Here is an 18,769-nt window from a genome sequence, read left to right on the forward strand (position 1 = left end):
TACTACGTTAAAGGCGCTGTATAAATGCAAGTTGTTGTTGTTTTATTATACCAGCTTTGGTTAGAATGAAACACAGGCTCCAGCAGGGAACTGACTATTTGGCTGCACCCACTTTCATACTGGAATTAAAACCGCACTCCCCAATTATTTGATAATCTAGGCTTTAAGGACATTCCCATTGTTTACCAAAAGCTTTCACCTGGATAGATAACCATCCAGACAGCTACTGCACCAGACTTCCCCACTGCCTTTCCAATATCCATAACTGACCTTCAAGAAACTGTCAGGTTGTCTAACCAGCAGAAAGCCTGTCAATGTAGGCCTCACTTCGGTCAAGCATTTGGTGTAGAATTTCCTCAGGGTCCCCATCAATGGAGCCTTCATGTTCTCTCACTCCAGTAAGATGTAAAAAATAGGCTTCCTCACCCATGCCCATCATGTGATTTTGTGAAGACAACTAATATGTTTGGAAATGGATCTCGAGTAGCCCACAGCTACTCAGAGAGGTCGACATACTTACACAAATATTTGGTGTAGACATGGATTACACGAAGACTGGAAAGGCATTTTTCAAACTATTGTCAGCAGGTAAAATGGCAAGGAGGGTGATGACCCCTTTCATCAATCCTTTTCCTCAATCACTTCTATGATTCTATAGGCAATTGGGACTAGCTTAGTGGTATAAACTGGGCGACATGAACATGTTGGGCCGAAGGGCCTGTTTCCATGTTGTAAACTTCTATTGTGATGAAGACAATTGTCCTTTTGTTCATTTTAATCTTTACAGAGTTAATGTTTATTCCAAAGTGCCCTCCTTATTCAGGATTGATCTTTCAGTGACTCCTCGATAGTGAAACAGGTTGTTGACTGCGTGCTATCATGGTCTGAATCTGTACCTAATGAATTCATTCCAATTCTGAGCAGAAAGCGATATTTGGGAGGGAGATATTAAAGTGTTCTGTGCAGAAAGAGCAAACAAAAGGCCAATTCCATTTTTAATACTATTGTGTTTATTCCGTTAAACAGATACCGCTGTTTCAGAACAGAAATGATGCAGTGGACAACATCCTTGGATCTCTTTTGATCGCAGGTTACTTGTCTCACGTACCCAGCATCCAAGGGGTAGGTTGAAATATAATAATATTTAAAGAGTGAGTCTTACTATCAGGAACCCCTTTAAAATGATTTTGGTCCCCCTGCCTCTGCAGGGTCGAGTCTGGACCCCAAAACGGGCCCAGAACAAAATCTACCCCATTGTGTCTCTTATGATCTTCAGAGTGCTTTCACTGCCCAATATCTAGTGTAAGGAATCTTACAACACCAGGTTATAGTCCAACAAATTTATTTTAAAATCACAAGCTTTCGGAGATTATCCCCTTCGTCAGATGAATGAGTGAAAAGGTTCTCAAATCGCATATCTTATACTATGCTGGGACAGCATCACACCAATCAAAAGGTGTCGTTGTTATTCAAACAGGCCAGTCACGGAGAACAGCACGTCCCAGTACACTGGATATACATTGTGTCAATTACACAGACAGGCAGAAAGAAACCCAAAATGGCAGAGAGAGAGAGAGAATATTAAAAAACATAATTTTTTTCCCCCTTTTTGCTGGTGGGGTTACGTGTAGCGTGACATGAACCCAAGATCCCGGTTGAGGCCGTCCTCATGGGTGCGGAACTTGGCTATCAACTTCTGCTCGACGATTTTGCGTTGTCGTGTGTCTCGAAGGCCGCCTTGGAGAACGCTTACCCGAAGATCGGTGGCTGAATGTCCTTGACTGCTAAAGTGTTCCCCGACTGGGAGGGAACCCTCCTGTCTGGCGATTGTTGCGCGGTGTCCGTTCATCCGTTGTCGCAGTGTCTGCATGGTCTCGCCAATGTACAATATCTAGTGAGCATGACCTAAGGGACTGAGCTACAATAAGAACTCTTGCAGTCTTGGTTCACACATAAAGAATGGCAACTTTGCATTTAAGATAATTGGCAATAGAACCAAGGGGGGAGATGAAGAGAATTTTTTTTTTATGCAGCGAGTTGTTATGATCTGGAATGCTCTGCCTGAAAGGGCGGTGGAAGCAGATTAAATAGTAACTTTCAAAAGGGAATTGGATAAATACTTGAAATGGAAAAATTTGCAGGTCTGGGAGACTAATTGGATTGCTCTTTCAAAGAGCCGGCACAGGCACAATGGGCCAAATGGCCTCGTTCTGTGCTCCATGACGCTATGAGCTTGAACAAGGCCGAGGAAGGCTGTTGGTGCTTGTGGAAATTTACCCCAGCATCTCCAGAAGAGAAGGGGAGAAATATTGACGGGGATAGTAACATATATGGGTGTACTGTGTAGCAGGCTGAATCAATCATTTATCTCCGCTGCATATATCGTCCAACGAACATAAACCTATATCACCGTTACACCAAAACATATGAAAATAAAGTTAGGACCTACCAATCTCCTGGGGGGACCTCTAGGAAGAAGAATAGAATTCATATTTGATCTGCATATGGAACCGAGGGATTTTAATATTTTATTCCTTGCTAATTTTCTCTCCTTTCCTGAAAGTGCTGACTCTGTACAGGGGTACAGGCCCATGGTTAGCAGTTGTCCTCTGGGACTTGTAAAGGGGTTTCTTTTTTTACTGTATCTCGGGCTTATAATAGGTCAGCCAGTTATGTTTTCCTGAGCTGCCCTGCCCGCAGTGCGGTTGCGAATCGCTTACCCCTTCCTGATTCTGAGCTGAGGACTTATCGAGTGGTAACAAAGACAGACAAACAGACCAGTGGATTGGTACAAGGAAAACCAATGTTTATTAATAAGAAAACTAAAACTACAAGGTAAACAGTATAATACAGAAGATAAAAAGAAATCGCTATGGATGTAATACAGTCTTACGCTTAACGGGTTGGAAGAAACGGACACATCGAGGGAAAATTCTAAAATCACAAGTTTAGCAATATCCCCTTTAACCCCCCACCCTTACACTTATGCTAGGTTGTCTTGTGGCGGCCAGAAAATTAATGCTCACCGGTGAAAACAGATGAAAAGGCCTGGCCCCTGTGCCTGCTGTTGCCGTCGACATGTGGTTGCGAGGTTTACTGGATGGCTTCCTTCTTAGCTGCTAGCAGACAGACAGGATAGGGCCAAGAGGCGAAGAGAGAAGAGAGAGAGAGATACTGGGCAGCCCCAGTTATACCCTCTTGGTAACAGGTTTTTTTCATACCTCATCAGCTTGCTTCATTGTTTGATTTAAGCACGAAACGTAAGACAAAGGACCCCATCTCTGGCCCATTTACATTAATGGCCAATTCCTGTATTTCTGAGTTCCATAACTGCTTTAAGACAAAGGACCTAATTTCTGGCCCATTTACATTAATGCTCGGTTCCTGTATCGATCTGTTCGCTAACTGCTTTACCATTGTTCCGAATGTACCTTGATGGTTCACCTTTTGTCCTGCGATCACTTCCTGCTCGAATTTTGATGTGTTGGCCGGCCATGTTGATAGCTTGCCTCAGGGCTAGAATGCAGCTGCATTGTTTAAAGAAACCTGTCTGAAACACGAAGCCTGCCGAGTTGTTGAGAATGCAATTTCAAATCTGCCGGTCCTCGGCCATGTGTCTGACTGCAGCCATTTTGAGAGACCTTGGATTTTTTTTAAAACAGTCACACCAGGGTTTCTTTAATAACTCCAATAAATCTTCGGGGTGGGGGGAACATGTGAAATTTTGCGAATCCCTTCAGACTTTACCCAACTGGCCATTTGCCAAGCGCCAGCCGCGACTTTGAGTGTCGGCAGGTTGTTTGACCATGGGTTGGGGTGGGGGAGGGACATCATCGCAGCTCAACTCACCTGACATCACAAGGTAGCTACAGGTGAGAAAGGCCATTCAGCCTAGCAAAATTTATTAATTCAGAAGGATTCTGAAGTCCCCCCATTTAATCATGTGGTTGTTTCCTAAATGATTCTAGTGTTTTTTTGCCACCAATATTCTTCCTGGAAGCTCCTTCCAATGTTGATCACTCATTGTGTGAACAGGAATTTCCTGGTATCAGTCCTAAAGTTACTTTTTGCTACTTCCTATTCTCCCAGTTTAAGTTAAAGTAATATTCTGGATTTACCTTTTCCATTCCTTTGACTGTCTTATAATGTGGTCACCTCTCAGGTGCCTTCTATTCCGGAGAGAAAATCCCAAGTATCTCCTGTCTTTTTTCATAATGCGGACCTTGAATGCTAGGCCCACACTTCTAGCAGGGTCCTTCTGATAGCAATCAGGAGCAAGAACCCGAGCTCCTTAACCGAGTGGTGCCGAGGCCAATTGCAGCACCTTTACCGCTCTGGCTGAGTTCCGCCAACTCAGCACTGACCACGATTGAACTCGTGATCTTCATGGTCTGTATGGTTGGGCTACTCGGTGCATGAATCCCCTGAGCCAGAAGGGGAGTGGCAAGGACTTTGGGAGTAAGTTTGCAAGTACTTGGTGGCAGTGGCTGAGGTTCTCTGTCACCAGAAAGTGACCTCTTTTGGTTTTTACACATCAGAATTTCCAATAACCCAATCACACCTTGGTTTGTAGGCTTCGTTATTTTTCAACTCCAAGCTTTTCCAGGGAAATCGTGTGGTTAAACAAAGCTCCGAGGACTTTGATGCTTTTGGCTCACCCAACAAGCACCCTCTTGTGGAACTGAACGTACAGGTCAAAGGTAAGTCCATGAGAGTATAGGTCAGAACTTCCCCTGATGTAATTCAGTAGTATGTGCACTGCCCCTGCCAGATAGGCCAGTAAAGTCTGGGATTCAATCCCTGCTCTGTGCTAAGTTAGCTGACGTCAGTTGTCACGGCAATACAGGATGTTACAATTGGCCTCAGTATCTCTGAGCCAGTGAGGGGAAAATTCCAACCTGAGCTCCTGATTGTTTTCCAGTGACCCTTATTGCAAAGTAAAGAAAGAAAGAAATTACATATATATACCGTTGGGTTGCCATTTGGGGACTACTGTGTGAGGGACAGATAGAGGTGGGAGACCTTTGCTACTGAATAACCCCTTATGGTGCACGGGAAAGAAAGACTTGCATTTATATAGAGCCTTTCACGACCTCTGGACATCCCAAAACGCTTACAGCCAATAGTGTACTTTTAAAGTGTGGTCACTGTTGTAATGTAGGAAACTCGGCAGCCAATTTGCGCACAACAAGGTTCCACAAACAGCAATGAGATAATGACCAGATAATGATTTTCTTTTTTCGTGATGTTGGTTGATGGATAAATATTGGCTAGGACACCAATGAAATCTCCCCTTCTTCTTCGAATTAGTGTTGTGGGATCGTTTACGTCCACCTGAGAGGGCAGATAGGGTCTCGGTATAACTTATCATCCTAAAGATGACACCTCTGACAGTGCAGCAATCCCTCAGTACTGCACTGGAGTGTCAGCCTAGATTTTGTGTTCAAGTCCCTGGAGTGGGAACAAACAACCTTTTGACACAGAGGTGAGAGTGCTACCCACTGACGGCTGACACATGTATACAGGGGGTCGTCCAGGAAACAGCAAACTTGTTGTAGATCTCTCGTGTAGCAAATATCAGTGACATAAAGGGAAAGAATGGTGTGTTGGGGGGGAGCAAAAGAACTTTAACAAAAACAATATGGATCAAAATAGATATGAGAGTTCAGGTACTAAAGTGCATTAATTCATTAACGTCTTGTGTCACTGATGTGAGGCTCTCCCCATGATTGCGCACCACAGGAGTTGCTGATCTCACCTGGCAACGTTTTTTTTAAAGGGGACTTTAATAATGATTTTAGCAACCGGCAAAAAAATATTCTGAAGAAATATTGCTTTAACAAATCAAATATTTGACTCGATTCATAACGATTAATTTTCTAGTTCCTATGGACTGCAAACCGATCAACTTTTAGTGTCAAATCTTCTCATAATTGGTTTCAGTCACTATTTGCTGTCATCTGGAAGACAAAGATAATGCAGGGGTGTCCAAACAATGGCCCATGGGCAATGAGCAGCCTCTGAGCACTGACAATCTGACCCACTAAAGCCCAGGTTTCGTTTCTATCTGTGCTGATATTTCTCACTCGTTGGTTTGTGGATCTGGAAATTTGGAATGGCTATTGAGTGCATGCCCCTCATTGATTGATAAATCCTAAATTGGAACACAGGAACATAGGAACAGGAGTCAGCCATTTAATCCCTCGAGCCTGTTCCGCCATTCAATCAGATCATGGCTGATCTGTGACCTAACTCCATATACCTGCCTTAGCCCCATATCCCTTAATACCTTTGGTTAACAAAAATCTATCAATCTCCGATTTAAAATTAACAATTGAGCTAGCATTAACTGCCATTTGCGGAAGAGAGTTCCAAACTTCTATCACCCTTTGCGTGTAGAAGTGTTTCCTAACTTCACTCCTGAAAGTCCTGACTCTAAATTTTAGGCTATGTCCCCTCGTCCTAGATTCTCCAACCAGTGGAAATAGTTTCTCTCTATCGACCCTATCAGTTCCCCTGAATATCTTGAAAACTTTGATCAAATCACCCCTTAATCTTCTAAATTCCAGGGAATACAACCCTAGGGAATGCCAAAATCTGCATGTATTGGTGGCTTGAGAAGTGTGCAAATTAATCTGACTTAAAAATAATGTGGCCAATAAGCCTTCCAAGTTTCCACAAAGACTAAAACTCAGGCGTAGGTTTCAGCTGGTGTCCTTCATCATGAATCAAATATCAACCTATCTTTCTCTTTCAGACGCTGACTGACCTGAGTGCAGTGCATTCCCCACATTTCTTTTTTACTGCTGCCTTTTTTCTCCCCCTTTTGATTTATTTCCAATTTTCACCCATCCCCACCTCTCCTGAAAGGTGCTGACTCCCTCCCTGGGAGATGGTTCCATGGATGCCACTTAGCGCTTCCGAGTCTCACTCGGGTGGCCGTTGCTCATTTGTGACCCTTGGCAGCGAGCACCAGGAGGCTCTCTGACTGTGGAGGACATCCTCGCCAAGCTCAACCCTTGCCCACACCCAACTTTCAGCAGAGACCAATGGATACCGGTCAAGAGTAGAATCCCTGGTCCGATATTCCCATCCCTAACCTGGGAGTACTGCAGCCGATTGTAATGCTAACTCAACACAAACCGGGGATCAAACCTGCGACCTTCCCGGTCAGAATGGCTCAGAGACGGAAACCACCTCTGAGTCACCAGTACGTCCCCTCTACTTTTACTGTATACTATCACTTGCTTTTGTGCCCATCGCAAAAAATTATGTCAATTAATAAACATTGTTTTCTTTTCATATATTTATATACACGCATCAGTGAACTGTGACACAAAGAAAGCAGCAAACGGTGACTTGCAAATGTTCACCTTGGAGCAGAAACCAAACTTAAGAATCCTCCAGCTCTTTCCTGGAATTGATGAAAAATATGTAAGTATATTCCTGTGATGTAAGGGTAAAGTTTCATCTTCACTTTCTAGGTGGTCGCGTGGTTCATCTACCCTCTACCCTACCCCCCCAGAAACCAGAAGGTATATTGATCTGATCGATGGGATTAATCATCCATATCTATCTCATGGTCTAGCATTGATCACTGCTGTGGTGGCTTTCCTCAGAGTTGGTCAAGAGAGGCATCAGTAACAGTTTGGGAGCAAGTTGTCTGTGTGCCTGCTGGGCCCAGGGATGTTTTTTTGATGTGAGTGAGAGGAAGCAAGAGGAACAAAGAAAGAAGGTACTTAAATCACCACAAAGAAGTACGTCATTTCAACACAAATAGAACTGCTTCTGGAAAAGGGTAGGTGTTGAGTCCTGTATCAGTGTTGTGAAGAAACCCCGGTTAAGCCCAGTACATTGTAGCTCCTTCAAAGAATGTGAAAAGATTCCCTTGCGCAATCAAATTATTTCATCATTAAATTTCTACCTTGCCCCTTTGAGTTTGTCTCCCTTTGTTGGTGTGTCAGGTTTCAGAGGCTCTGGATGGTGCAAGTGGTGTGATACTGAAAACATATGGAAGTGGCCGCATTCCTGCTGATGACTGGTTTATCAATTTGCTGAGAAAAGCAACACAGTCTGGCGTTTTGATTATCAACCGTAGCCAGTGCTTTCGAGGCGCTGTGTTTGAAGATGGTGAGGTGAGTGCACAACAGTCACTATATTCTGTAAGAACGTGGGGAACTGTAGACCAATAAACCTTGTAAGAAATATTAATCAGACGACACCAGACAAAATGCTTAACCCCTTCACTTTAACTCCTCATCAAGAAACCATCTGGAACTTTACCATCCACTTCCAGGGAAGTACCAGATGTCTGATCAAGCAGTCCAAATTAGATTAATATTGATACTACTCTATTAGGATATATGTAAACTACTGAGTGAATGAGTTAACCTCTTCATGCCAAAGTTATCATAGAGGAAATCGGACCATGAAATCATGAACTAATGTTTATTAACAAATTAACGATAATACAATTAGCAGCATCTTAATATTAAACATTAAAAGTACTCAGGTACTTGGATAGATATCATTCAGTGATGGGATTAATATCTGAGGTTACAGAGGCAGTTCAGGTGTGTCACAGTAACTCAGCGTCAGGTAGGCTCCATTTATTACAAATTGATATTATACTTTTTGGCAACCAAAGTTATTAAGGGATATGGGCCAAAGGCAGGTATTTGGAGTTAGATCACAGATCAGCCATGATCTTATCAAATGGCAGAGCAGGCACGAGGGGCTGAATGGCCTACTCCTGTTCCCATGTTCTTATGTCCTACTTAATGTCCAAGACTGACATAAATTCAGCAAGGTTAATTTAAACTTGAATCTGTTTATCGCTGACAAGTTAACAACTTTGGACAGCAAGTCTGTTAGATATATTAAAGTCTAGTTCAGCTTATTGCTAGTAACCTCACAGGTTTAGCAGCGACTCCAGGACTTTATATAATTTTGTCCTTTCTGAGTCGTCACAGTACAGTTAGTTGCCTCACCTCTCTCTGGGATGCTTATGCTTGTCACTGGGACATTGGAATGACAAATCTCTGTCTGTTATAGTATTTCTTTATTTTTTCCTCATGCCTGTTCTCTCTCAATAGAATGAACCTTTCATGAACTTACCTGTTACATACTGAGTCTTTAATGTCCAAAAAAGTCCCAGGGCGCTTCACAGACCTGCAATCAGACAAAAATGCAGACTCTGATGGAGACAAAGTGGGTGACCCAAAGCTTGGTCAAAGAGGTGGGTTTTAAGAAGGGTCTTTAAGGAAGAGAGGGTGATGGAGAAGCAGAGGGGTTCGGGGAGGGAGTTCTAGAGGGTGGGGTTGGATAGCTGAAGATACAGCCTCCAACGGTGGGGCAAAAGGAGGGGAGGATGTACAAGCAGCCAGAGTCAGAGCAATGGAGCATTTGGGGAGGGGGTTGTAGGACTGGAGGAGGTTGCAGTGACGTAGGAAATCATTTTTGACTTTGATTAGGACTGTTTTGCTGCTGTGGCAGGGCAAAAACTTGATTGGGTAGATTCAAACGTGGAGTTGCAGGAAAGATTAGCACAGAATTTTTAAATTTTTATTTTCAGGTTACAGGCACTACTGGCAAACTACCATTTGTTACCCACCATTTGTTACCCACCATTTGTTATCCATTCCTTATTGCCCATTCTCCCATCACACGTGTGCTCGCTGATCTACATTGGCTCCCTGTCCAGCAACACCTCAAATTTAAAATTCTCATTCCTTGTTTTAAATCCTTCCATGGCCTTGCCCCTCCCTATTTCTGTAACCACTTCCACCTCTATAACACTCTGAGAACAAGGAGCACAAAGGAAGATGGTAGTGGTTGTTGGAGGCCAATCATCTCAGCCCCAGGACATTGCTGCAGGAGTTCCTCAGGGCAGTGTCCAAGGCCCAACCATCTTCAGTTGCTTCATCAATGACTTTACTTCCATCATAAAGTCAGAAGTGGGGATGTTTGCTGATGTGTGTTCAGTTCCATTTGCAACCCCTGAGATAATGAAATCGTCCGTGCCCGCATGCAACAAGACCTGGACAACATCCAGGCTTGGGCTGATAAGTGGCAAGTAACATTCGCGCCAGACAACTGCCAGGCAATGACCATCTCCAACAAGAGAGAGTCTAACCACCTCCCCTTGACATTCAACAGCATTACCATCGCTGAATCCCCCACCATCAACATCCTGGGGGTCACCATTGATCAGAAACTAAACTGAACCAGCCACATAAATACTGTGGCTACAAGAGCAGGTCAGAGGCTGGGTATTCTGTGGCGAGTAACTCACCTCTTGACTTCCCAAAGCCTTTCCACCATCAACAAGGCACAAGTCGGGAGTGTGATGGAATATTCTCTACTTGCCTGGATGAGTGCAGCTCCAACAACACTCAAGAAGCTCGACACCATCCAGGACAAAGCAGCCCGCTTGACTGGCACCCCATCCACCACCCTAAACATTCACTCCCTTCACCACCGGCGCAATATGACTGCAGTGTGTACCATCCACAGGATGCACTGCAGCAACTTGCCAAGGCTTCTTCGACAGCACCTCCAAAACCCGCGACCTCTACCACCTAGAAGGACAAGGGCAGCAGGTACATGGGAAGAACACCACCTGCACGTTCCCCTCCAAGTCCCATCCCGACTTGGAAATATATCGCCGTTCCTTCATTGTCGCTGGGTCAAAATCCTGGAACTCCCTTCCTAACAGCACTGTGGGAGAACCTTCACCACACGGACTGCAGCGGTTCAAGAAGGCGGCTCATCACCACCTTCTCAAGGGCAATTAGGGATGGGCAATAAATGCCGGCCTTGCCAGCGACGCCCACATCCCACAATTAATAAAAAAAAAGAACTTGTGCCTTGTAGGTGGTGGAGAGGCTTTGGCGAGTCAGAGATGACCTGCTCTAGTAGTCATAGCATTTATGTGGCTGGTCCAGTTGTGTTTCTGGTCAATGGTGATGGTGGGGGACTAGGTGATGGTAATACTATTGATTGTCAAGGGGAGGTGGTTAGGCTCTCTCTTGTTGGAGATGGTCATTGCCTGGCACTTGTGTGGTGAGAATGTTACTTGTCACTTATCAGCCCAAGCGTGGATGTTGTCCAGGTCTTCTGCATGCGGGCACAGACTGCTTCATTATCTAAGCAAATGCAAATGGGGCTGAACACCGTGCAATCAACAGCCTCACTTCTGACCTTATGATGGAGAGAAGGTCATTGATGAAGCAGCTGGACCTAGGACGCTGCCCAGGGGAAGAGATTCATTTGATGTCCTTTGAAGCAAGGAATTAAAGTAGGAGATGGTCCAATGATTTCAGTCCATTGAAAGTTTGTGGAGGAGGAAGTAAATGTAGAAATATGTATATGGAGTTTAGGAGAAATAAAAGTGGAATGTTCAGGGATGAATGACTACAGAAGTAGCAATACAATAGGGAGAAACTGAAAGGATTGTTTGGATTTTATAGAATTAAGGGTTGCTAAAAGGAAAAGAGGCATTTGGCTCAAAAGGGTAAACTTAGCTTCTTGAAGGCAGCTTCAGTAATGATGGAGATGCGAGAGGCTCACAGAGGGGACAGTGAGGCCAAGATTGTCAAAAATGAAGGTAGGTATTGGTTAGACTTGTGAGAGTCGTGAAGAAACAGTCTTTGAAGAAGTTCAAGGAACAACTTCCATATTTATCTCTACAGCCCTTAAGGCTTCCATCTCCCATTCTGTTTCCTTGGCTTCACCATAACTAGTCGAACCAGTACTTAATGAAACGATTTATTGGATCAATAAATGACTGATTTGTAACCATGAAAAGGCTCTTCTGATTACAATCGACTGCCTTGATCCCCCATGCGTTATCAGAGTTTTGCAAATATAGGGAAAGATTTCCTCTGTAGTTGAAGTCATCAAAATATTCTTGTTAAATGGGTTTAGATCTTGTTGCACAGGACATTCAGAGGAAATCTTTCCCCAATGTCACTCATTAGTTCCTGCACTCCTGCTGCACAGCAAAACTTTAATGATATTGATTATATCTATCGTACGTTCATGCAGAAACTGGCTATGGCTGGGGTCATCCGTGGACACGATATCACAGTGGAAGCAGCCGTCACAAAGCTTGCCTGGGTCCTGAAACAATCGGAAGACTTTAGAGGGAGACAGGAGGTTGGTGACTGACCATATATTCTGGAGGATGTGGATATCAAACGTTAAAACACCTGAAGTCACAGATTAATGTAATGTAACTGCATCCTTTAGAAAAAGGGCAGCAGGAAGGAAAAAGGGAGAGAGCTTGAGCAAAAAAATTACAGCTCAGTTCCAGTTCTCATCTTTATGCCTTAATTCAGAGGAGGCAAGTAACTGCTAAAAGCTTTCACCTGAACAAGTAACCTCAAAGGAAGCTACTGAGCCAGGCTCCCCCTCTCAAATACTGGGCATATTCACATCGACCTTCAAGAAAATCTTAAGTTTTCTAACCAGCCTCCAACTTTAGCAAGCTCTCACCATAAAAATACTTACCAAATGACAGGAGAATAGTAAACAGGATAGAAAAGATAGATCTGGAGCACTGTGTTAAATTAAACTGTGACCAACAACAATAACTTGCATTTATATAGCGCCTTTAATGTAGTAAAACATCCCAAGGCGCTTCACAGGAGTGATTATCAGACATAATTTGACACCGAGACACATAAGGAGATATTAGGACAGGTGACCAAAAGCTTGGTCAAAGAGATAGGTTTTAAAGAGCGTCTTAAAGGAGGAGAGAGAGGTGAAGAGGCGGAGAGGGTTTAGGGAGGGAATTCCAGAGCTTAGCGTCTAGGCAGCTGAAGGCACGGCCGTCAATGGTGGAGCAATGAAAACTGGAGATGCGCAAGAGGGCAGAATTGGAGGAGCGCAGAGATCTTGGAGGGTTGTATGGCTGGAGGAGGTTTCAGAGATAGGGAGGGGGCGAGGCCATGGAGGGATTTGAACGTGAGGATGAGAATTAACCAGGGTCAAGTTAACAATTGGCAAATTTAGGACTGATGTCAGGAAGTTTTTCACACAAATAATGATTAATACATGGAATGGGTTTACAGGTAGAATTGTGGAGTTGAAATCCCAGGGATCATTTAAGAAACAGCTGGATGTTGTGATGAGGTGACTGTAGTTTCTTTCTGGACAGATGAGCTAAGGTGGTCTCCTTCATCCATATCTTTCTTATGATCTCGTGAGATAAAACTCTCAGGAGTTCATCAACTACATTCAACAAGTGAACAGCAAACCCTTCTTGTTCGCTGGTTACTCTAATGTATTAGAGTAATTGCAGAGGAAATCGGGGACTGAGGTGGCTGAAGGAGGACAGCAGTCAATACCTTGTATCAGCTGGTAACCATCCCACCTTGGGTCAGAAAGTTGTGGATTCAAACACCACTCCATGACTGGAGCACCTGGTCAAGGTTGACAGTGCGGTGCACCACAGATGAAGTGCTACATTGTCAGAGGTGCTATCCTTTGCGGAGATGTTAAATGGGGGCTGTGTCTGCCCGTTTGATTGGATGATAAAGTTCCCATGGCAGGGGTTGTCCTGATGTTCTATCAGAGTCCTTCCTCATCCAACAACTCCGCATTTGCCTAAATAATAACAATCACTGTAAATAATTCCCTCTAAAAAATGTTTCAACATGATAAAAGGCAAGATAAGTATTATTTATTAACGGTCCAATAAAGAAGTAATTTTCTGACTAAATCAGGTGTGCATATCTCTGTGTTAAATCCCTTTTTATCTTGTTTTTTTTATTCCAATTTTACTGCAGCTAATGAAAAAGAACATTTGTGGAGAAATGACTGTACCGCTGAAGGATTGAAAGTAATTCCTGGGTAATTTATTTTCTACTCTCTCACATTGTCATCATTTTGTTCAATGGTTTCCCACCCCCTCCCCCCTCCCCTCCCCTCCCCCCACCCTCCGTGTCTCTCCCTCCTCTCCTGAAGATGCTGAGTCCCGCCGGGTTACGGTGACATGGATGGTGAAAGCCCTCCAACACCTCACCCATGTGACCATTCCTTACGTGTGAGCTCGGATGGCAGGAATCGGCAGGTTCCTTGACCGTGTGTCGGGGGGGGCAGGGATCACAGTGAAGCTAGACCCTGCCCTCACCTGACGGCCACAATTTCTTGCAGGTCACTGGACAGCGATCGGGACTGGACTCCTGGCTGATATACCACACGCCCTCACCCCCCCCTCTCTCTCTCTCTCTTTCTCCCTCGCTATCCCACCTGAAGATACTAGCTCCTTCAAAGAACACCGGCACAGGCACGATGGGCTGAACGGCCTCCTCCTGTGCAGTAGGATTCTATGATACTAAGACCAGTTGTGTAACCTTCACTACTTCTCCAACTGAGATCAGCTAACTCAAAACAGACTTAGGATCAAACCTGAGAGTTTCCTGGTCTGTGCATTTACCTGCTCACTCGGTGCCCTCAAATGGAAATAGTCAAGCTAATCTATTTTTGTAAATTAGGAGATTGGATATAAAATTAAGGCCTTTTTTCATTTTCCAGATCAGATCAATCATTGAAGCTTGAAGCGAAGGATTCTGCTTTTCCTGAGATTGCAATAAACTCATGTGTGTGTGTTTTCTATAAGATGAAATGGTTTAGCAGTAAATGAGTTGGATCTTAAATGATTAACAATGAGCACCAATCATTATCTTGATTTGCACTGTCAATGATTTTCAATTAAAGGAGCCTTGTATGTGGTTAGTGGAAAAATCCCTATTGATTCAACTAAACAATCTCCCACTCCATAGAATGTAAAGTTGTGGGTTCAGTGTACGTCAGACATGATTGTAGGGCATTGATTTCCAAACTTTTCTGTGTAAGGATGTTTGCCAAAACTGGTACACTCCCAGGGACCCCCTGCAAATATCGGTGCACTCTCAGGGGCCCCCTGCAAATATTGGTACACTCCCAGGGACCCCCTGCAAATATTGGTACACTCCCAGGGGGGCCCCCTGCAAATATTGGTACACTCCCAGGGGCCCCCCTGCAAATATTGGTACACTCCCAGGGGGGCCCCCTGCAAATATTGGTACACTCCCAGGGGTCCCCTGCAAATATTGGTACACAGCCAGGGGGCCCCTGCAAATATTGGTACACTCCCAGGGGCCCCCCTGCAAATATTGGTACACTCCCAGGGGCCCCCCTGCAAATATTGGTACACTCCCAGGGGCCCCCCTGCAAATATTGGTACACTCCCAGGGGCCACCTGCAAAAATTGGTACACAGCCAGGGGGCCCCCTGCAAATATTGGTACACAGCCAGGGACCCCCTGCAAATATTGGTACACTCTCAGGGGTCCCCTGCAAATATTGGTACACAGCCAGGGACCCCCTCCAAATATTGGTACACTCCCAGGGGTCCCCTGCAAATATTGGTACACAGCCAGGGACCCCCTGCAAATATTGGTACACTCCCAGGGACCCCCTCCAAATATTGGTACACTCTCAGGGACCCCCTGCAAATATTGGTACACTCCCAGGGACCCCCTGCAAATATTGGTACACTCTCAGGGGCCCCCTGCAAATATTGACAACATAACTTACATATACATAAAACACTTTTAATGTAGAAAAATATCCAAGGGGTGCTTCACAGAGGCGTAATCAGACAAAAATGGACATTGGGCCATAGATGGAGATATTAGGAAGGATAACCAAAAGCTTGGTCAAAGGAGTGGGTTTTAAGGAAGGTCTTAAAAGAGATGAGGCAGAGGGGTTTAGGGAGAGCATGATTCCTCGGTCAGGGTCATTGCCCTGTTCCGAGGCCTACTGCACGGGTCCATCGTACGAGAGAGAAAATGAGGTCTGTCTCCAGCTGGTCACTAAAATAAAATTGACTTTCAAAAAAATGTTTCTAGCCTCCTCACTGTTGAACATTCTCACGCTGTGTTAAAGGCAGCACATGTTACGCCTTCAAATGATGATTAAGAATTGTGCTCTTTTCTCAGGATGTCGCAGTTTTGACTCAGTGTTAACATAAATTTCTAAGTAATGCGAAAGAAAGTTAACACTAATTTGCTGCTTGCAGTTATTGGATTAGGCCACAAGGGGGCAGAGGCGCCACATGCAAAATATTGCGATGCGGTGTCAAAGTATCGGAGAGTTTTACAGCACGGAGACCCTGCACCTCACCTGCCAGGTTTAAATGAGGCAGTGGCCTCAAAATGGCAGGGTGGTGGGGAATGGGGGGGGGGAATGAGGCCTCTTTGTTGCTGGAACGGGCGGCCGACCATCGCGCTGCACCAGTCGGTCGATCAAAATTGACGCCGTGTGTCCCAATGCTTCACACAGTGCTGTCTGTTTCTCACTAAGGCTCAGCCTGGCACTCACACCAACATACAAACAACGACGGACAGGAAAAGACCCGCTGCTCCATCCAGCCTGTCCCACACGATTGTGATAACCTTACCTGCATCACAGCATATACACACCCCACCCCACCCGAAACCATGTGATCTCCTGGGAGAGGCGAAAAAAAAGCCCAGATAAAAACCCACGCCAATTTGGGGGGGGGGGGGGGGGGGGTAAAAAAAGCTGGAAAATTCCTCCTCGCCCCCTTTGGCGATCAAAACTAGTCCAGGCGATCACTCTGGCCCCAATAATTACCTACCTTGTGTACGAGGTGATCTCCTCCCCAGCCAGAAACAGGTCCAGCTCTCGCTCGAAGGAATTCACGAATTGGCTTCCACTGTACGAGCTGGCAGCCTGTTCCACGCGTCCACTACTCTCTGGGAAAAGTACCGCCTCCTGACATCTAACCGAGATCTGGCCTTAAACTATTTAAAATTGTGAGCCTGGGTCCTCCCTAACCTGTACAGTTAATGTCAGCAGTGAATGGACCTTTCAATCTCAGTCATAAAATGTGAGCTTTATTTATTTCTTCTGACATGGGAGGCACTGCAACTCTCTTTTGAGTAGCCTTGAAATTTGCACTGCATCAGCCTGATTTCTGGGTTATTTTACTGCTCCAATATCTTATCCTTTCACTGTGATCTCATTCCGTGTTTGGGGGGAGGGGAGTGCAGGGTGAACCAGTAGGAGCTGCCCCCGGTCACTGTAGTTGGGTTAATGCCTTCATTAAAATAGCAGAGACAGGAATGTGACATCCTTTGTGACCGTGGTAAACTCTCCCTCCTCATCCTTCTCGACCTGTCTGCAGCCTTTGACTCGGTTGACCACACCATCCTCCTCCATCGCCTCTCCTCCATCGTCCAGTTGGGTGGGACTGCGCTCGCCTGGTTCCATTCTTATCTCTCCAGTCGTAGCCAGAAAATCACCTGCAGCGGCTTCTCTTCCCACTCCCGCACCGTTACCTCTGGAATCCCCCAAGCTTTTATCCATGGCCCCCTCCTATTTCTCATCTACATGCTGCCCCTCAGCGACATCATCCGAAAACGCAACACCAAGTTCCTCATGTACTTAATGACACCCAACTCTACCTCACCACCACCTCTCTCGACCCCTCCACTGTCTCATTTGTCACATTGCTTGACTGACATCCAGTACTGGATGAACAAAACTTTGCTCCAACTAAATATTGGGAAGACCGAAGCCATTGTTTACATTGGCTCCCGGTCTGAGAACACCTCGATTTAAAAATTCTCATCCTTGTTTTTAAATCCCTCCATGGCCTCTCCCCTCCCTATCTCTGTAACCTCCTCCAGCCCTGCAATCCTCCGAGATCTCTGTGCTCCTCCAATTCTTGCCTCTTGCGAATCCCCACCATTGGTGGCCGTGCCTCCAGCTGCCTAGGCCCTAAGCTCTGGAATTCCCTCCCTAAACCTCTCCTCCTCTCTACCTCTCCCTCCTCCTTTAAATCGCTCCTTAAAACCTACCTCTTTGACCAAGCTTTGGTCACCTGTCCTAATGTCTCCTCCAGTAATAAACTCTTTTAACATCTTCTGGTTCTGACGAAAGGTCTTCAACCTGAAAGGTTAACTCTGTTTCTTTCTCCACAGACGCTGCCTCGTTCGCTGAGCTTCTCCAGCATTTTCTGCTTTTATTTCAGACTTCCAGCATCTGCAGTATTTTGCTTTTGATCTAATTTCTCCTTCTGTGGCTCGGTGTCAAATTTTGTCTGATTACGCCCCTGTGAAGCACCTTGGGACATTTTACTACATTAAAGGCGCTATATAAATGTGAGCTGTTGTTGTTGTTGTTGTTGTTGTTCTTCTTCTTCTTCTTCTTCTTCTTCTTCTTCTTCTTCTTGTTCGAAAGCTTCGAATCACGACCTCCGTTGACAGTCATTTCCGTGCAGTGACTTTGGAAACGAATTCGGGAACCAGGAAGTTTTCCTCTGGCCAGTGCCTCTGGTGAAATCGCAAATGCGAACAAAGAAATCTTTGTTAACGACATTGCTACATATAGAAGCTATCAGAAATCATCTCCCGCAGTTAACCCAGGGTACCAGGGGAGCAGAGCCCCTAAAAATGGGTTAATTAATCAATTGCCCCAGTCAGGCAACTTCCACAGGATTTTCCAGCCTCTGTAACATGGCGGGAGCTCTAGATACGCCTCAATAGACCAGGTGGATCGCTCCCTCACCCTGTGACCTTTGATGGGGGTCAATGGTGGAGAGCACAGGTGGGTGCATATCAGCACCGATGCCCTCCCCCTACAGATTTTCAGGGCTATTAACCTTTATTGCATTTTTTTATTGCAAGGCAACATATTAACCTTGTTACTATTAACAAATCTCCGAACCCCCCGAGCTCCACCCCCTAGGACAA

The 18,769-nt window shown here is 45.1% G+C and overlaps 1 protein-coding gene across 6 annotated transcripts in view; it reads left to right on the forward strand.

Annotated features, from left to right (window-relative positions):
• LOC137327478 (L-asparaginase 1-like) overlaps window positions 1-18,182 on the forward strand; it is a 56,376-nt gene extending 38,194 nt beyond the window's left edge. For 4 of the 6 annotated variants that reach the window (XM_067993343.1, XM_067993346.1, XM_067993348.1 and 1 more), the window contains 7 exons: window positions 1,027-1,122; window positions 4,574-4,700; window positions 7,325-7,434; window positions 7,965-8,135; window positions 12,049-12,159; window positions 13,794-13,857; window positions 14,542-16,555. In XM_067993343.1, the coding sequence (XP_067849444.1) occupies window positions 1,027-1,122; window positions 4,574-4,700; window positions 7,325-7,434; window positions 7,965-8,135; window positions 12,049-12,159; window positions 13,794-13,844 (666 nt within the window). In that variant the 3' untranslated portion in view covers window positions 13,845-13,857; window positions 14,542-16,555. Of the gene's footprint in view, window positions 1-1,026; window positions 1,123-4,573; window positions 4,701-7,324; window positions 7,435-7,964; window positions 8,136-12,048; window positions 12,160-13,793; window positions 13,858-14,541; window positions 16,556-17,998 lie in introns of those variants that run through there. The other 2 variants (XM_067993344.1, XM_067993345.1) reach the window with 2 other exon arrangements.
• The last annotated feature ends 587 nt before the right edge of the window (window positions 18,183-18,769 follow it).

The sequence above is a fragment of the Heptranchias perlo genome, chromosome 11 (assembly GCF_035084215.1).
Source record: "Heptranchias perlo isolate sHepPer1 chromosome 11, sHepPer1.hap1, whole genome shotgun sequence".
NCBI classification, from domain to species: domain Eukaryota; kingdom Metazoa; phylum Chordata; class Chondrichthyes; order Hexanchiformes; family Hexanchidae; genus Heptranchias; species Heptranchias perlo.